Source organism: Anas acuta, chromosome 8, assembly GCF_963932015.1.
Source record: "Anas acuta chromosome 8, bAnaAcu1.1, whole genome shotgun sequence".
NCBI classification, from domain to species: domain Eukaryota; kingdom Metazoa; phylum Chordata; class Aves; order Anseriformes; family Anatidae; genus Anas; species Anas acuta.
Window position 1 is genome coordinate 15,237,166 of NC_088986.1, and position 15,110 is coordinate 15,252,275.

A 15,110-nucleotide genomic window follows, 5' to 3' on the forward strand; every position below is an offset into this window, starting at 1 on the left:
TCACAGGGACCTGGATATCCAAGTAGCCTGACTCCAGCAGCACTGGCAGCTTAAGGGAAGAATAACAGTATAGAGTGATTCTGTCTCCGGTATAATTTTTCTCAGCTTACATTGTAAGAGACAGAAAAAACAGATATTGCATCTGGATCAAAGTGTTGAACAGCTATTGATGGATCTCTTTTGTTAACTTACACCCAGCTGCACTTTTGGACCCCACAACATCCTGGCAATGAACTTGACAGCTCAGTTGTGCATTGCATGACGAAGTACTTCCTTCGGCTCGAGTCTGCTGCCTGGGTATTGCTCTGGATGTCATCAGATTGTTTTTATCATTCCCAGTTCATTTTCTCTGTACCATTTGAGATATTATAGAGCTCTCATATTTCACCCCTCCCCAGAATAGCTTTTTAAGATGAAGGCATTTGTCTAATTAGCCCCACTTCACACAACAGCAGTCCTGTGCCACAGCAAGGTCTTCTCAGCCACCCCTACCTTTTCTGCTTATGCTGTGTTTCCAAGACAGGTAACCAGAACATCACACAGCATTTCTTATCCAGGTGAATAATCTAAGCCCCATCCAAAAAAAAAAAAAAGTGGCCTCTCAGCAATACTGGAGGTATGCAGTATTTCAAAGAAAGTTTTAGAAGTGCTCATTCAGAAGGGAATGTCCTAATACAGTCAAGAAATTCTAGAAGCAGTTATCTAACTCATATCCTCCTCCAGCAGTATCTTTAAGCAGTTTCTATTTGTCTCTCAATAGCGCTGCTCACTTCAGCTCTAACTACCACATGTTGTCAGCACAGGCATTAATATTCCCATCAGAGGCTTTCAACATAAGATGAGCCACAAACTAGCATTAAGCCTTGGGGAAACCTAGTGGCTAGCAATAGCTGCAGCTCTGCTCCTCTGTACAGTCAGGGCTAGAAGAACATGAGGTGCTTGAGAGGCACCACCTTGGTGGTTTCAGGCACAGTGATGCCAGGCACTCAGCCATCTGGGTAGATGAAACTCTCCAAATCACTTAAATTGTTTGCAAAATGAACTCCTGAAGGACTGGTAAACATCTTGTCTTTACAAAGAGGCATAACCTGGAAATTAGTACTAAACATCTGAAGTGCTCTTAAAACAGCAGCTTGCTACTTCTGGACAGCAGGCCACAACCTGGCTCCCTCTCTAAAGCACTCACCTTTCAAGTTAGCTGAACAGGAGTGCTTGGAAGGAGATGACCGCCTCCATGGCTGCTGGCCTGCAACTCAAAGGACACCAACCACACAGAGACACTGGTGTGTGCAGGGCTCTTGTCCTGAAACATCCCCCCCACGGGGTGTGGGAACAAACATACAGCATCCAGCTCCCATGACAACTCTAGGTTAAGCCTCTTCACAGATAAAAGGAGAGAAATCCAGAAAGATATCACAACGCTGCTCCTAGTTTCCAATTATGTGGCAGGTCTTGTTTCAGCTTGCTGCAGTGGCCAGCTGGGACTGAACTGAGACAGACGATTTGGTTTTACCATAGAACTTCATCTGGCATTCAGAAGCAGGCAGAGCGCCAGCTCCTTTACTATTAACACATACAGCCCTTCCAGAAACAAATTAGCACAATTATTTTTTTTTTTAAAGACAGTGCCAAGCATTGAATGTCTACTGAAATTAAAATGAATCCTGCAAGTCTCAAACAAGCTATTTTTGATGTACTTGTTTGGTTTTGCTATCAGTGTGAAGTAACAGAAAGAATACACCAGCTGACTCAGCCGGATTGTGTGCTATCAGTTGCGTTAGATGGAAGCAAGGCCTGACTCAGGTACATCTGAGCCATAAAACACTTCCTTAAAAGAAGGTATTGCTACTACTACAAAGAAAGGCAGCAGAAAAGATACTGTCACCCAATGCTGTGAGCATATCACTCGTCTTACTCTAGAGCTATGACTAACCAGTTCCTACCACTGGCCAGATCGAAACTCTTACAGCATAAACCTTGACTGAACAGAGATGTGCTCCTCTACAAAAAGCGTGTTTAAGCAAAAATTGATCAGTAGTTACTGACCATGGTAATTACGTTTCTGACAGAAGCACATGCTCTGCAGGCACTAACCTCTGCAGGCCTTCCAAAAGCAAGGGCTCGTACACAGATGTCTATGCACTGGGATGATTTCTGGGTGATGGAGACTCCTGCTCTGTATAGACAACTCATGTTTCAGGTCAGACATTCACTAATCTAGCCTATATTTCTCATCCAGTACTGTTTACCAGGAGACTTAAAACAAAAGTCCTCTGAAAACTGAACACAGAAGCACAGACACCATTTTCTTGGACTAATTTGTACCACTAAGCTCACCAACTCATTCAACAGAACGGAGTAATGCAAGTTAAACCTTGCTATATGGTCACCTCCTGTAGCATCCTCAGCGCAGTCCTGCTGTGTCTGCAGCCAAGGTCAAGTACCAGCCTGATCCTCCAGAATCACTCCTGGGAAACCAGCAAGGGCAGAAGAACAGTATTGACAGAAATGCAAGCCTGTGTGCTTGCTTTAATTAAAAAGGTCAGTGTTTACACCAGTCGTGCTCGCTGACATGCTGCATGCTCTGCTGCCCTCACAAGAGGGACAACCAGAGGCACTGAGTTTGTTAAGGACAACTGGACCTATTACTAACTCTCCCCAAATCCCACCTGACCAAACCAGAGGGTCTTACCTTTGCCACATGTACACTCTTAAGTCAGCAGTAAGTATATTTTACAGTGAGCCAACAGTTTTACAAGCTTTATCAAAGTGACAGACAGGCACCTCTCTGACCTACAGGACAGGCACTCTGCACAGGTATTCCCAGCAAACCAGAGCTGAATTTGCAAGTGGAAGCATGCAAGAGGCAGAGGGGGGGAAACAAAGACACGCACTTCTTCCTGTGAGTGTGTCCTGGCACGGCACTGGGAGCAGCTGCTGCCTGTGCTACTGGTACAGCTTGGGAAGCTCAGCTGGGGACTGTGCTCCCCACACTGAAGTGTCTCAGAGCCAGCAGGCAGAAGCAGAGCACACAGCAGCTCCGCTGCATCCCACTCAGCTCTCAGAAGGTGCTGCCAGATCACACCACAAGCAAGGCAGCGCTGCAGCCCACATACAAACCCTCTCCTTGGCAGGGTACACGGGGTACTGCGGAACTGTAGGGAGTATGAGATTAAAAAAATACTCTTGAACAACTGGGGATGCCAGGAACCCGCCTTTGTACTCCAAAAAAGCTTCCAGCAGCGACTGAGTTAAAGCAATTTTTATGATGCTTTTAAGTAAGGCAGCTGCCAAAGAGAAAGATTTAGCTTCAATCTGACAGTCGGGCAGGAATCTCTTGGGGAAGAAGCAGGGTAGCTCCGAGCCATATGGATAAGTCAGAACAGTAGAAAAGGCTCTTTTCGCTTTCTTATGGAAACGCTTAAGGTTATTTGGAACCTTTAACCACTTAGCATTTGCACTGAACCGTAAGTTCACCAACGACTATCACAGCTACAGAATTGTTGATTAAAGAGGTACAAAAGCTGACATCAGGCTTGCAAAATCATAATTGGTGTTCACAGGATATTAAAAGCAGGCATTTAATTTGGCTTCTGCCTTTCTTGCTTTGAATCTTTTGGTCAGCAACTCATACATATTGCTGAGAAACTTGATGTAGCAATTTATTAAAGTCTAAACATCGCCTCTGGTAGAAGAGCATTGAACTCGACTTGCTCCTAGACCATCCTTAAAGATCATTTTACAGTTCTATAGATAGAAACCAATTATAATGAATACAGTCCACTTATATTGATCTGACTAGAAGCTGCTTCCTAATATTTTCATTAAATCTGTGATTACAGCAGCAAAATTGAAAAATCAAAGAATGCAACTCTTGGCATGACCCATTTGCCTGAAGTGTCAGCCCTATTAATGCAGGGTCAGAGCTTCATCAGCAATGAACCTGGAGACCAAAGCAGAACATACCCAAACTACACAGCAACACTTCAGCTGCAGAAAGATACAAGGAACAGAGCCACAGAAACAAACACAACCTGCATTTGAAGTAGGCTGCTTAAAGAGCCTAAAACATTCCTTCCACGTGTCTGAGGCTGCAATTACATGGGCTCCTGATACAGGTCTGATGCTGTCAGTGATTCTTTTAAAACTCACCTCAGGTTCTCTTCAAGAGGAAAGCTGCACACAAGACAGAACTTCTCCACTGGGTGCTTTTCCGTTATTTTATATGCTAGCACCAAAACACTGAAATGACAGCTAATGAAACCAGTTGTAGAAAGTACTGATGTAGATTCTGAGGAGAGACACTTGGTCACCTTCTGTACCCCAAGATGAGCAGCACCTGTTTGCTCCTGGAGAAAGCTGCTTTCCCTCAGCACAGGCCCCAGCACACACTCTGCCCTGCAGGTCAGAGAGGGAAGATCATAGCACCTGGCTACATCCATTCTGTGTAGAGAGCACTGAGAACAGTGTCTCTGCAAAAGACAAGCACAGCCCAGGTATCCATCCATCTTAACCATCTTCTCCTACATCTGACTGGGACTTCTGGACTTGTTTTCAGCACAGCCGCAGATAGCAGTGACAACCAGTGACAGTATCTTTTACACTTCTGATTTTGAAGTTAGAATGAGGACACTGAAAAGAAGAGGCCAAAGGAGCTTGTGTATGGCTCAGTGTAAAATGGGAAAGGCATTCAAGAAAAAACAAACACAGCCTGAGGGCAGAAAGGTGCCTAGCACCATTTCTAATTGTTTTGTCAATCCTCAAAGCTTTTGCCCCTGTTTACTCACCAGCTGGTTTAAACACTAAGCAATGACAGAGGGGTAACCCCTGAGACTCCCTCCTGAGCTTTCTAGGCAGAACATTAACCAGCAACAGCATGGGTGAAGCACAGTAAGTGAATGCAGAGCAGCCAGTGCAACTGAAGACAGCCTCCAGGATCTGTTATGACAATTTACAGAACTATGAATTAAAGTTGGTGGATTTTTTTAATCTCTTGCTTCTCTAACAATCAGCAAGCACTAATCCTCCATGGAAATGAGACAGGTCTCTGCCAGTTGTGCAGAAAAATGCTGGTTTAAGTGATTAGTCAGCAAATACAGGCTCTTGCGTACTAGCATGTGCTATAAAATAAACCCCCATAGCCCAATTAAGTTCAGGAACTAGCAGAGCCTTGAAACATTTCTCCAGAGTCAAGCTCTTTTATTACTTTGCAACAGACATTATCCTGTAGAACTATTGAGGTCTACAGATGGAATGAACGAGATGTCTGTCATTTGGCAGCTGCACCACAACCAGAGCTGCCTGTGCAGGCAACTTCTCTCCTGTTTGCTTTCTGCTTTCTCAGAGGCATTGGCCACCCAGCCCACGAACCACCAGGCTGCAGTCATGTCCACAGCCCAGCGCATGCTCGAGCTCCAGGATAACCTCTCCACGCAGCCCCATGGGAGCACACGGAGCAGGATGGGGTGGCTGTGCAGGGGGCTGCTTGGTGCTGAGCAGCAGGTTACATGGCCCAGCAGGACCACAGCTGTGCACAGGGCCCTGCCACCCAGCGAGCAGATTCAGGAAGAACCCAGAAATGCTCAAGGGGCAACTGGGAGGCTCTTCCAAAGCTTGTAGAGAAGACAGCACATGATAAACATATTCCCTTGTTATTCACCCCATCCTCATTGCCTCTCCTCCTTCCCCATGCTGTAGGAATGCAGCCCCACAGATTGGTCCCCCATGGGTTTTGGTGGGAAGAGAGAGGGCTCTTAGATCAAGATTTCCTCTTGACTTCTGAAGGAAGAATCACTCGGTGATCTCTTCTGCAGCAGATCCCAGACATTCTCCCCTTCCCAATGCAGCAGCTGAAAAGAAGAGGCCAGGTTAGCAGGGGCTATATTTCGCTGAGCTTTTGGATTTCCATCTGCCTGCATAAGCACAGAAATGGTAGAAGTGCTGTTTGTGCTATCCCAAGCATATTAAGACAACTTAGGCAGTACGAGCAATGTGCTGATCAGGGCTCTTCTCCCCATCTAGCCCTGGTGCGTTCAGGAGGTGACGTGAAATGTTTATACTAGAGGAATAAGCAATTGAGAACACGCTGCTGGAACAAAAGGTGCTGGAACCTGATCAGTGATCACAACATTTCCATCAGAGTTACTCAACTTGAACATTAAGTGCACTGGTGACTGCACACAGCTAAACAAAACAGCAGCTTATTCGCATTAGGTATCTACCTCTGGCTTACTCTAAAGGCTTTTACCTTTCTGCTAAATCCAAAACTCTCCAGAAACTATGAATTTTAAAATAAGTTCAGAAGTTGATAACACAGAAATATAATGCCTTGAAATAAGCCTCTGCCTCTTGCAAACAAATCATTAAATGCATGACCAATTTTTCTACTTTACTAAAAAAATACTGGTCTGTTTCCCAGTACTGACTGAACATGACCAAGTTTAATTCAACTCTTTTTCCTCCCTACAATAACTTGGAGCTAGAACAAGCAGTCTGTGGGTTGAGGTTTTTGTTGGGTTTTGTTCCAGGCAGAAAACCAGTAAAGAGTCCAATGGTGCTGGAAGGGGAACCACCAGTCTCTGTACAGCCTGGAAGCTCAGTCTGTGCTATTAAAGACTGCTGCAGAAGCGTGCCTGCTACACACAGCGTTGCAGTAATTGATAACAAGCCTTCTTAATAAGGAGTCTAGTCAGCAAAAGAACACTCCGCGACAGTTCTTAAATATTGCATTATGGTTTTCAGTAACATGAAGTGGGGGAGGACGGGGATGGTGCCTCCTGATGAGCCGCCTGCCAGGCGGGAGGGCTGAACGGCTCCGTGCGCTGCTCCAGCTGTGCCCAGCCAGGCTGTACCACAGCAGCCCCCAGGCCCTTCATCTTCCCCTTGTCCTGATGGGGCTTCAGAGCCTGGCCCACCACAGGCCTCCCGGCAAGCAGCCTGGAGGCAAGCCCTCCTCTGTTAACACTTCCCAGAGGCGGTGTCCAGCAGCCCCACAGGTCAGGGCTGAGACCAGCAGGCCATGCCTGGCTGCAGCAACTCCCAGCCTCACGGGAGGCAGGGCCGCAGCGCGTGCTCAGCGCACGGCCCTCGCGTTAACTAGGTTAAGCTGAGCGCCAGCCGCACTGCTGCAGTGCTCATGGGGCTACGCCTCTGTTACATAAAGCGAGCAGGACTGCGGTGTGAGAAACCCCTACCGCACGTGGACCGCAGCCACTGCCTTCCCTCCGCCAGCCCACTGACGGTACGAGCCCCAGTCATGTTTGTGCTGGGCTGGACAGGCCAGCTGGGTTAGGAGCTAAGCCCTCCAGAAAGCATGAGAAAAGTGGTTTCACAGGGCCTCGTCCTTCTGCCTTCTGGCAGTGGATCCATCAGACCTGAAGCCACCCAGATCTGGTGACTGTTCATGTCCTGGGCAGGCAAATTTCATGACCATTAACTGACAATGCCCATCTCCAAGTACCCCAACCTACAACAGGCTTCATGCCCAGAGTCATGCAAGTCAGAAGAGACCTCAGGAGGTTCCTAGTCCATCCTCCCTCTCAAAACAGGGCCAGCTATGAGAACAGATCGGTTCTTGCAGGGCTTTATCCAGTCAGGTCTTGAAAGCCTCCACAGACAACTGCACAGCTTCTCCAGGCCCCCATTTCACTGCCCAGCTGCCCTCACTGTGAGCAGCCTCCTTCCACCCCATTAAAATGTACTGCTTCCATTGAGCCTGTTGTCTCCTGCCCTCCTGACACATAAGTGAACAGCCTGGCTTCATGCTCTGAATAACATCCACATAGGTGCTCAGGAGCTGAAGGATATTTATAGTTTGTTTTTTAATTCATAGAAAGCTCATGGGAGTGATTGCCCCTTCAATCAAGGAAACTAATAAGTTTCAAGTTGTGCTTCAAAGCTTCCTCTTACATTGATTTGTGACAGCGCCTGGACAAGCCATCCAAGGAAAGAAGTAAATCTGCTCTGCTGTTTCTGCTAAGAGTTTACCCTGTTCAGGCTTTATTTCAAATCATGGCTGAGTTACGACTTCATGCAAAGTAGTTGGTGCTGATCAATAGGAGATCTAGCCCAGCAAAAACGAATATAAACAGAACAAGTTTTGTATTACCCTCAAACTGACAATACACTACATAATTCAATGATAAATTGTTACCATATGCATCCTCTCCAGCATAACCCTTTTTAATTATTTTGTGGATGCTGGGGAGCAACTTCTAATTATGATTTAAAACAATTTAACATATTTAGAATTACATAAGTAAATGCCATGTCTTGTTTTTTGTTAATGAAGTAGAAAACAGACTGTTTTACCTGACTGATTCTTTTACTTGACTGATTCTTATAATAAGCAGGATTGAACTCATGGAACTTAATTCGCTGCTGTTAACCCTCAGGAGAGGGCTGATGCCATCAGGTACTTGCACTCAACGCTACTTCACTAAAGGGCCAAGCAGCCTCAAGCATCACTGACTCCCCCTCATTAGCCCTGCAGCCTCAGGTTATGCATCTTTGTGCACTGCCTTCATGGAACCAGAATAGCTAGTAACACTGAAGGGAGGAGAACAAAGAGGAAGGAATAAAGAAGAAAACATAACTCGGGATTTTTTAAACAAAGAAGTATCCCACATCCTTTGCTTCTTTGTTTCATGCTTTTCAGTTTCCTTATGGCACCTCAAATAGCAGAGCAAACAGTTACAGCCACTATCGCAAACAGTCCTGCTGCCATATCTCATCTCTTCATGCTCACTGTGCATTGGCATAACCTGAGACCTCAGAGTAGGCAACGAAATACCACCTCTTACTTTCAGCTGGTGGCAACTGGTGTCTCCCACCTCCTGCCAGTGCCACCAATTGCCACCAGCTGGGTAACATACACCACCACCCCTTGCTTCCCAGGCTCCTTCTAAGCACACCCACCCAGAGCTGACCCCCACCTCCACGCGCAGACACCTGTCTACTTCCGAAGCCCAGCCAGTGACAGTGACATTTCTCCTGCAGGCCGCTGGAGCGCACATGGCGACACACACCAGTGACTCATGGGATAGGGCCTCAGAAAGCTCAGCTGGGCTCCAGATGAGCAACATCCACTGCTGGAAGCTTCACGCTGGTGCTGTTGGCTCCAAGAGGGCTGGGATGCACTTGAAGCAGCACGTACACGTGTGTGCGCTCATGGAGGCACATGTGTGCAAGAGCTGTGAGACATCCAGGACTCACTGGAGGACAACACTCAAGCAAGCCTTATTGCTAGAACGAGGGCACCATACCCACACCAAGCATGCTAAGGCCACGTAGACCACTCCCCGCTGTACTTGCCAGCCAGCCCAGGGGCACGCACTGACCCCGGGCAGCAGCAGGCTGCAGGTGACCACGGATCACGGGGCGAGTCCTGCCCACGGGGAAGACGGGCACTGCGAGGTGAGAGAGGGCTGCACCGGGACACACCTGCGGGAAGGCAAGGGGCCGGCCGGACAGCCCTGCAGCTCCGGGCTGGGTACGTGAGGTCCCTCAGCCCCTGAGGATGCAGCAGCCGGGCAGCACCCGGCCACCCGCCCGGACCGCGCCCGGCAGGCGCCCCGCGAGCACCCGGAGCCCGGCTGCAGCCCCCGCCTGCCCCCCGCACCGCCGTGCCCCCCCCGCCGCGCCCGACACCGAGTCCACGGGCGGCAGCTCCGCGAAGCGCCGCGCTCGGCTGCCGTGGGGCCGGGGCTGAGCCGCGCTGCGGCAGCGACCCCCGGGCGGCGGCTGCAGGGAAGGGAAGGGAAGGGCCGAGCCCGGCGGCACCGAGCACCTGCGGGCCGGGGGTCGCGCAGGCGGTGCCGGCCCCTACCTCCTTCCTGCGGCTGGGCGCGCCCGGGCGGGTGAGCAGCGCCGTTTCCTCGCACACCACGGCCGCGTCCTCCACGAAGACGCAGTCGGGCAGGCTCTCGTCCGCCGGCAGCTCGAGCACCCGCAGCCCCAGCTTGCCCCGCAGCACGCCCACGTACAGCTGGTGCTCCCGCTCGGCGCGGGCGAAGTCCACCTCGGGGCCGGCGGCGCTGCGCAGCGCCTGGCGGCACAGCGACTCGGGCAGCGCCCGCACCACGGCGTGCGTGCAGCGCCCGAAGGCGCCGGGGCCGCCGCCCAGCCCGGCCATGCTGCGCGCGGCCGCGGCGCGGGGACGCGCACCGGGACCACCAGCACCGCTGCCACCGGCCCCGCGCCGCCGCCGGCCCTGGCGCTGATAAAGCGCCGCCCGCGGCCCGGCCGCGCCCCATTGGCTGCCCACCGGGCACGGCGCCACGGGGCCGCCGCCGAGCGCGCTGCCATTGGCTGGCGGCGGCGGCCGCGCCCCGCCATTGGCCGCCCCCCGCCGGGAGCCGCTTACCTGGGCTGGGACCCGCCCGGCCCGGCTGGGGCTGGGGGCGAGGCCGCGCCCCGACGTGAGGCGGCCCCGAGCCCTCCCGCCCGCTGCGGGCTCCGTGCCGGGCCGGCAGCCCCCAAGGCCGGCTGGGCGATGCCCGGCGTGTGGGAGAGGGACCTCGAGCTCTGCCCCTCGCCACGGCCGGCATCTCAGCGCCAGCCCGAGGGCCAGAGGCCCGAGTGCCCCTCAGTTTGTTCACGTCGGGCACCAGGCGCCCACTGACCGCTCCGCGCCGTTCTGGGAGCTGCTGGGCTCATCCTGTCACCCAGCCTCCAGGCGTGCAGTGCTCTTACAACCACCGCCAGTACCCAAACATCTCCCAGCATCTCTCCGGCATCTCCCCGCACCTCCACGTTCAGGCTCAGCACGCAGAGGCCGCCTGCTGCTCTGCCATGCCCAAGCGGGGTGCTGTCAGCACACTCCCCCTTGTTTCCCTGGGACTGGGCGGATGGCTGGGAGATGGATCCACAAAGCCAAACGGAGAATCTGCCACGAAGGAAGGCAGTTCCAGATACAATTCAGAGCAAATAAAACCAGGCAATCCCACATCACTCTTCATGCCTTTCTGTAGGACCATTTGTTGGGACAGCTTGTCCACCTTCTTCCCTTCCTTTAAGGTACCAAAGTTTCCACCTCTGCAGGGTGGTAGGGAAACCAGAGTTCTGCTCCAATTCTGCCTTGGAGACTGAAACAATGAGGAGCTTCCATCATTTCCCCTAAAAAGAAGCCCTTCCCCATGTTGGATTTTCCCCAGGCTTCATCCTGACAGGAGGTCACCCTGGAAGAGGCCCAGCCCTCCCCGGTCCTTCCAGCTGCACACCTCTGGCTCCCAGGGAGCGAATTCGGCTCCGCGCCAGACCTCGCATCAAGGGAGACACCCTCCCGGGTACCTCAAAGCCTCTCATCAGAGCAGATGGGAAGAGAGGAGGAACATAAATTTCCCTTCCAGCTGTTCTTTTCCTGGCGAGACTGTTTCGGTTGCCCCTCTGATCACGGAACTCCCCCAGCACATGGCTCCGTGCTCCCTTTCGGCGCTCAGAGCAGCTGCCTTGGTTGTGCTATCGCGGACACAAGCACATTTCAGCTTTTTGGGATATGATTAATGAGTAACTTGAAGGAAATATCAAAGAGTGTTTCTAAAATGGCAGCTGACTAGATTTTCATCCACATTTTTCACACGTTCTCCAAATACCCCCTATCAGCTGCCTTTACTTAACGTGCATAGGCACAGTTATTTGAATAACTGTGATTCACTGAGTAATGTGCAAACATCATTCTCCTTAAACAAACGGTCAGGCAATTGAGCTGCTATCATTTAGGACAATTTTAATTATTGAAAAACAACTACAAATGGTACTATACCATTTCTGGTATACAGGATTCAATAGCTCACAGAGTATATAGAATGTGTGCTCCTCCCACAATCATTAAGGCTGATTTTTACACCTTACAGATTCAGGATTTGGCTATTGGCAGTCTTCGTTTATTTATTTATTTATTTATTTATTTTTGTTAGCATGACTTTTAGCCAGAAGAAAAAACACTACTATCTTTCCACAATTTAAAAAATTGCCATAGTTCCTACCTGAAAAAGTATTGAAAAGACTTGGTTCTGCAGCCATTCAATCAGAGAGGTCCAGTCAATACAGATTTTTTGAATTTCATAAATACCTTGTGAATTTATATGCTCTGACAATTTTTAGATCTCAATGAGAGATGCCGTGCAGTCATCTTGGCTGCATATTAAATGACAGGACAGCGCGGTTTGCCCCGGAGGAATTGCCACTGACTGGGCTGTCCCCAGGTGGCTCGTGGGAGCTGCCCTCGCATCACAGCCAGCACCGCTGGGTGCCTTCCTCTTGTGGGGGACGGGGCTGCAGGAAGGATAATCTCTTTACGGGCAGCAGCATGCAAAGAATGCAACGTGTTTTGGAAACATAAAACATTACCTATTTAGACAAGGTTACAGAAATAATTACCGCAGTAGAAAGACAAAGCCCTGTCTGGCTCCACCAATTTATAAAGGGTGCAGTGTACATACAAATGACGAACTGTTTGCTGATTGCGATCGTTCTATTATTTATGTTGAACAGAAAGGCATCAGCAGCAATCTATGAACAGATGCAGTCAGAGCAAGATTGTGCATATTTGTAATAAGATTAACAAAATATCAGTTTGCACACAAATTAGCGTTACATAATGGAATGTATTCACATAGTCCTGCAGGAGTTACGTTAAAATTCATCATAGGCAATAATACAAAGTGGGTCAGCTACAGTCATCTACACAGTATTTCTCCTCTGCCTTGCTGTATAGCCAGTATTTTCCTGGTGATTTTGTCCTGCTGGAGCAAGTGCTGTTAAAGAACAAAGCTGCCTCCCAGCAAGAAAAAAGCTGTGTCACCTTATGGAATTCAGGCAAAAGGAGAAAACCGTGCTGGTAGCATAAGACATAACGCAGACCACTCAAGCACTATCATAGAAAGCTGCATGTAGAAAGGAGAAAACACTATACAGAAAATATAGAAAAAAATGTGATTTTTTTTTTTTGACTGACACTACAGTCTCATCTGCTGGCAGTGACAGTGAAAAGAAAATTGCCTTGCAAAATGCACTTGAGGAAGCACATGTGAGCAGCGCATTCACTTGCAGGAGAAAGCACTAGATATCGAGAAAGAAGATATGGCTTAAAAGTTATGACAGAAAAGTCATCAATAAACAGAGAAAAATTTCATCCATTTGACAAAATCACCAGCAGCATATAAATAAGAGTTTTTTACAGCCGTAACTTGAGAACAGGCTGCAGCTCTGTGAAAAGCTGCTGCAAAGATGACGGGAATAATTTGTCCTTACCCACAAGGTTGGAGACAAGCATGGGACTGAGATTACTGCAAGAAAAAGTAGGGAAAACTTTCTAACAATAAGGAGCAGAGGAAAAGATTGCCTGGGAACACTGTGCAGCTGCCATACCAGCTGTTCTTAAGAAGTTAAAAATATATCTGTCAGGAGCAGAAAGCTTGAGCTGGGGAAGAAGGATGGATGAGAGGAGGTCTTTTCCAGTCCAGGGCTTCTCTTATCACTTTTACACTGGAAATGACTGATACTTTTTTTCACCGCTGCTGAACAGTTTGTGGGACAATGACAACAAAGAATTTGGATTTGGGCTGACTGCTCGGATGTGCCAGAAGGCTGCAAAGACACCTCTGGGTCTACAGCCTTAATGACCATCTCTAACTGAATGCCACCTCAAGCTCAAGACAACGAAGACCTAGGACTAGAGGGCCACCGAGCCCCTCAATCACCAGCACTTCCTGCTGTGGTGGTTGAAGCTGTACCAGAGAGATGGAGAGACGCCGAGCTTCACTTTTTAAAAGGAGTACATGTTTAAGGGATTCCTCACCTCAGTACAGGACCCGTGCATCTACTGCCCAGCTAAATGCCATTATGAACAGAGTCAGACACTTTGCAGGAAAAGCTCCCGTTATGACCCAAGGGTCTTTCATTCTCTTAGCAAAGGTACAGGATTGGGTCTTACAGCCATAAAAGAGAAAATGTTATTTTAATCATCCTCTGGATACATGAAAAGTCACAGAAAGGGCTTTTCACCTAGATGACTACCTTTCAACTTCGGCTCTAGTACTATAGTGCAAAACAACACCATGAGTCCACTGAACAGTCTTTGTACTAAGTGGCCGGGCGCCTGAGGCAACATGTCACCTCCCTTAACTTTGCCCCAGCACATGGACAACCTCCAGAGCTGTTTATGTGTTCCAAATGCTGAACAGACTTAGCTCTCAGTGTAACAGGCTGCTCTTGGAAGAGGTACCAATGTCTCTGGGTGGTGTAAAGCAGCAGTGCATCTGCCAGTGTGAAGGAGCAGCGTTTTCCCTCGCCTGAGCTGAACCCGAGCTATCTCACAGCCCTACTACGGTCAGATTAATTCTATATATAGCTGGTTCAGGACAAACACAATATTTATTTTGTCTGGTATGGGCTAATGAAGCGCGCCTGTTCTCAGCTGGCATTTTGCATACTCTGGAGAAGGAGGAATTTCCCTGAGCTGACAGCTAAGCAGTTGTTGGGGGACAATGCTGTCAAAGGGTGATTCTTTAAAAGTCAGCTCTGGCAGCATTGTTGCCAGGACACATGGCACCAAAGAGCCTGGACAAAACTCAGAGGCTCAGGGCATTCTTAGCATTTACAGCCTTCCCACGGGTTTCGTTACAATAGGTTGCACTGGTACCACCAGGATCGGCTACTCAGCTGAGCAAACAGATCATTTGGGAGGGAGCTGCTCAATTCTGTTCATGTGCCGTGCTCATGTTTCCTCACCTGCACCATTTACATGCACTTCTGCCATTCTTCCTCTGTAGGAGGAAAGTCTCTTGTTCAATTAATAATAATAATAAAAAAGGCTGGGTTAGGTACCACAGTTTCAGATGACCAGGACTAAAAAGCAAGACTAGTAATCTGTGGGAATTTATGAGAATTACAATATTTGACATCTCTCTTACAGAAAGGAATAGAAAGACACCATTTGTTTCCCTGATGGATATACTTCCCAGCAATATGCCAGAAATACTACGCCAGCCAGGAAAGAAAGAGGAGACAGGGCTAGGATAAGTGCTTTGTAATTTGTTCTCATTGTGGCTACCCTGGGAAAACTAGACAATAAGACTTTTTCCTGGTATCAGATGGCATATTTAATAAAG

The 15,110-nt window shown here is 49.1% G+C and overlaps 1 protein-coding gene across 2 annotated transcripts in view; it reads right to left on the reverse strand.

Moving 5' to 3' along the window:
* DDAH1 (dimethylarginine dimethylaminohydrolase 1) overlaps window positions 1-15,110 on the reverse strand; it is a 92,012-nt gene that overhangs the window by 43,830 nt on the left and 33,072 nt on the right. Inside the window, exon 1 of one of the 2 annotated variants that reach the window (XM_068690331.1) lies at window positions 9,827-10,214. The exons of the other annotated variant lie outside the window; for it this stretch is intronic. Within the exon in view, the coding sequence (XP_068546432.1) occupies window positions 9,827-10,132 (306 nt within the window). The 5' untranslated portion in view covers window positions 10,133-10,214. Of the gene's footprint in view, window positions 1-9,826; window positions 10,215-15,110 lie in introns of those variants that run through there. 2 annotated transcript variants of the gene reach the window in all.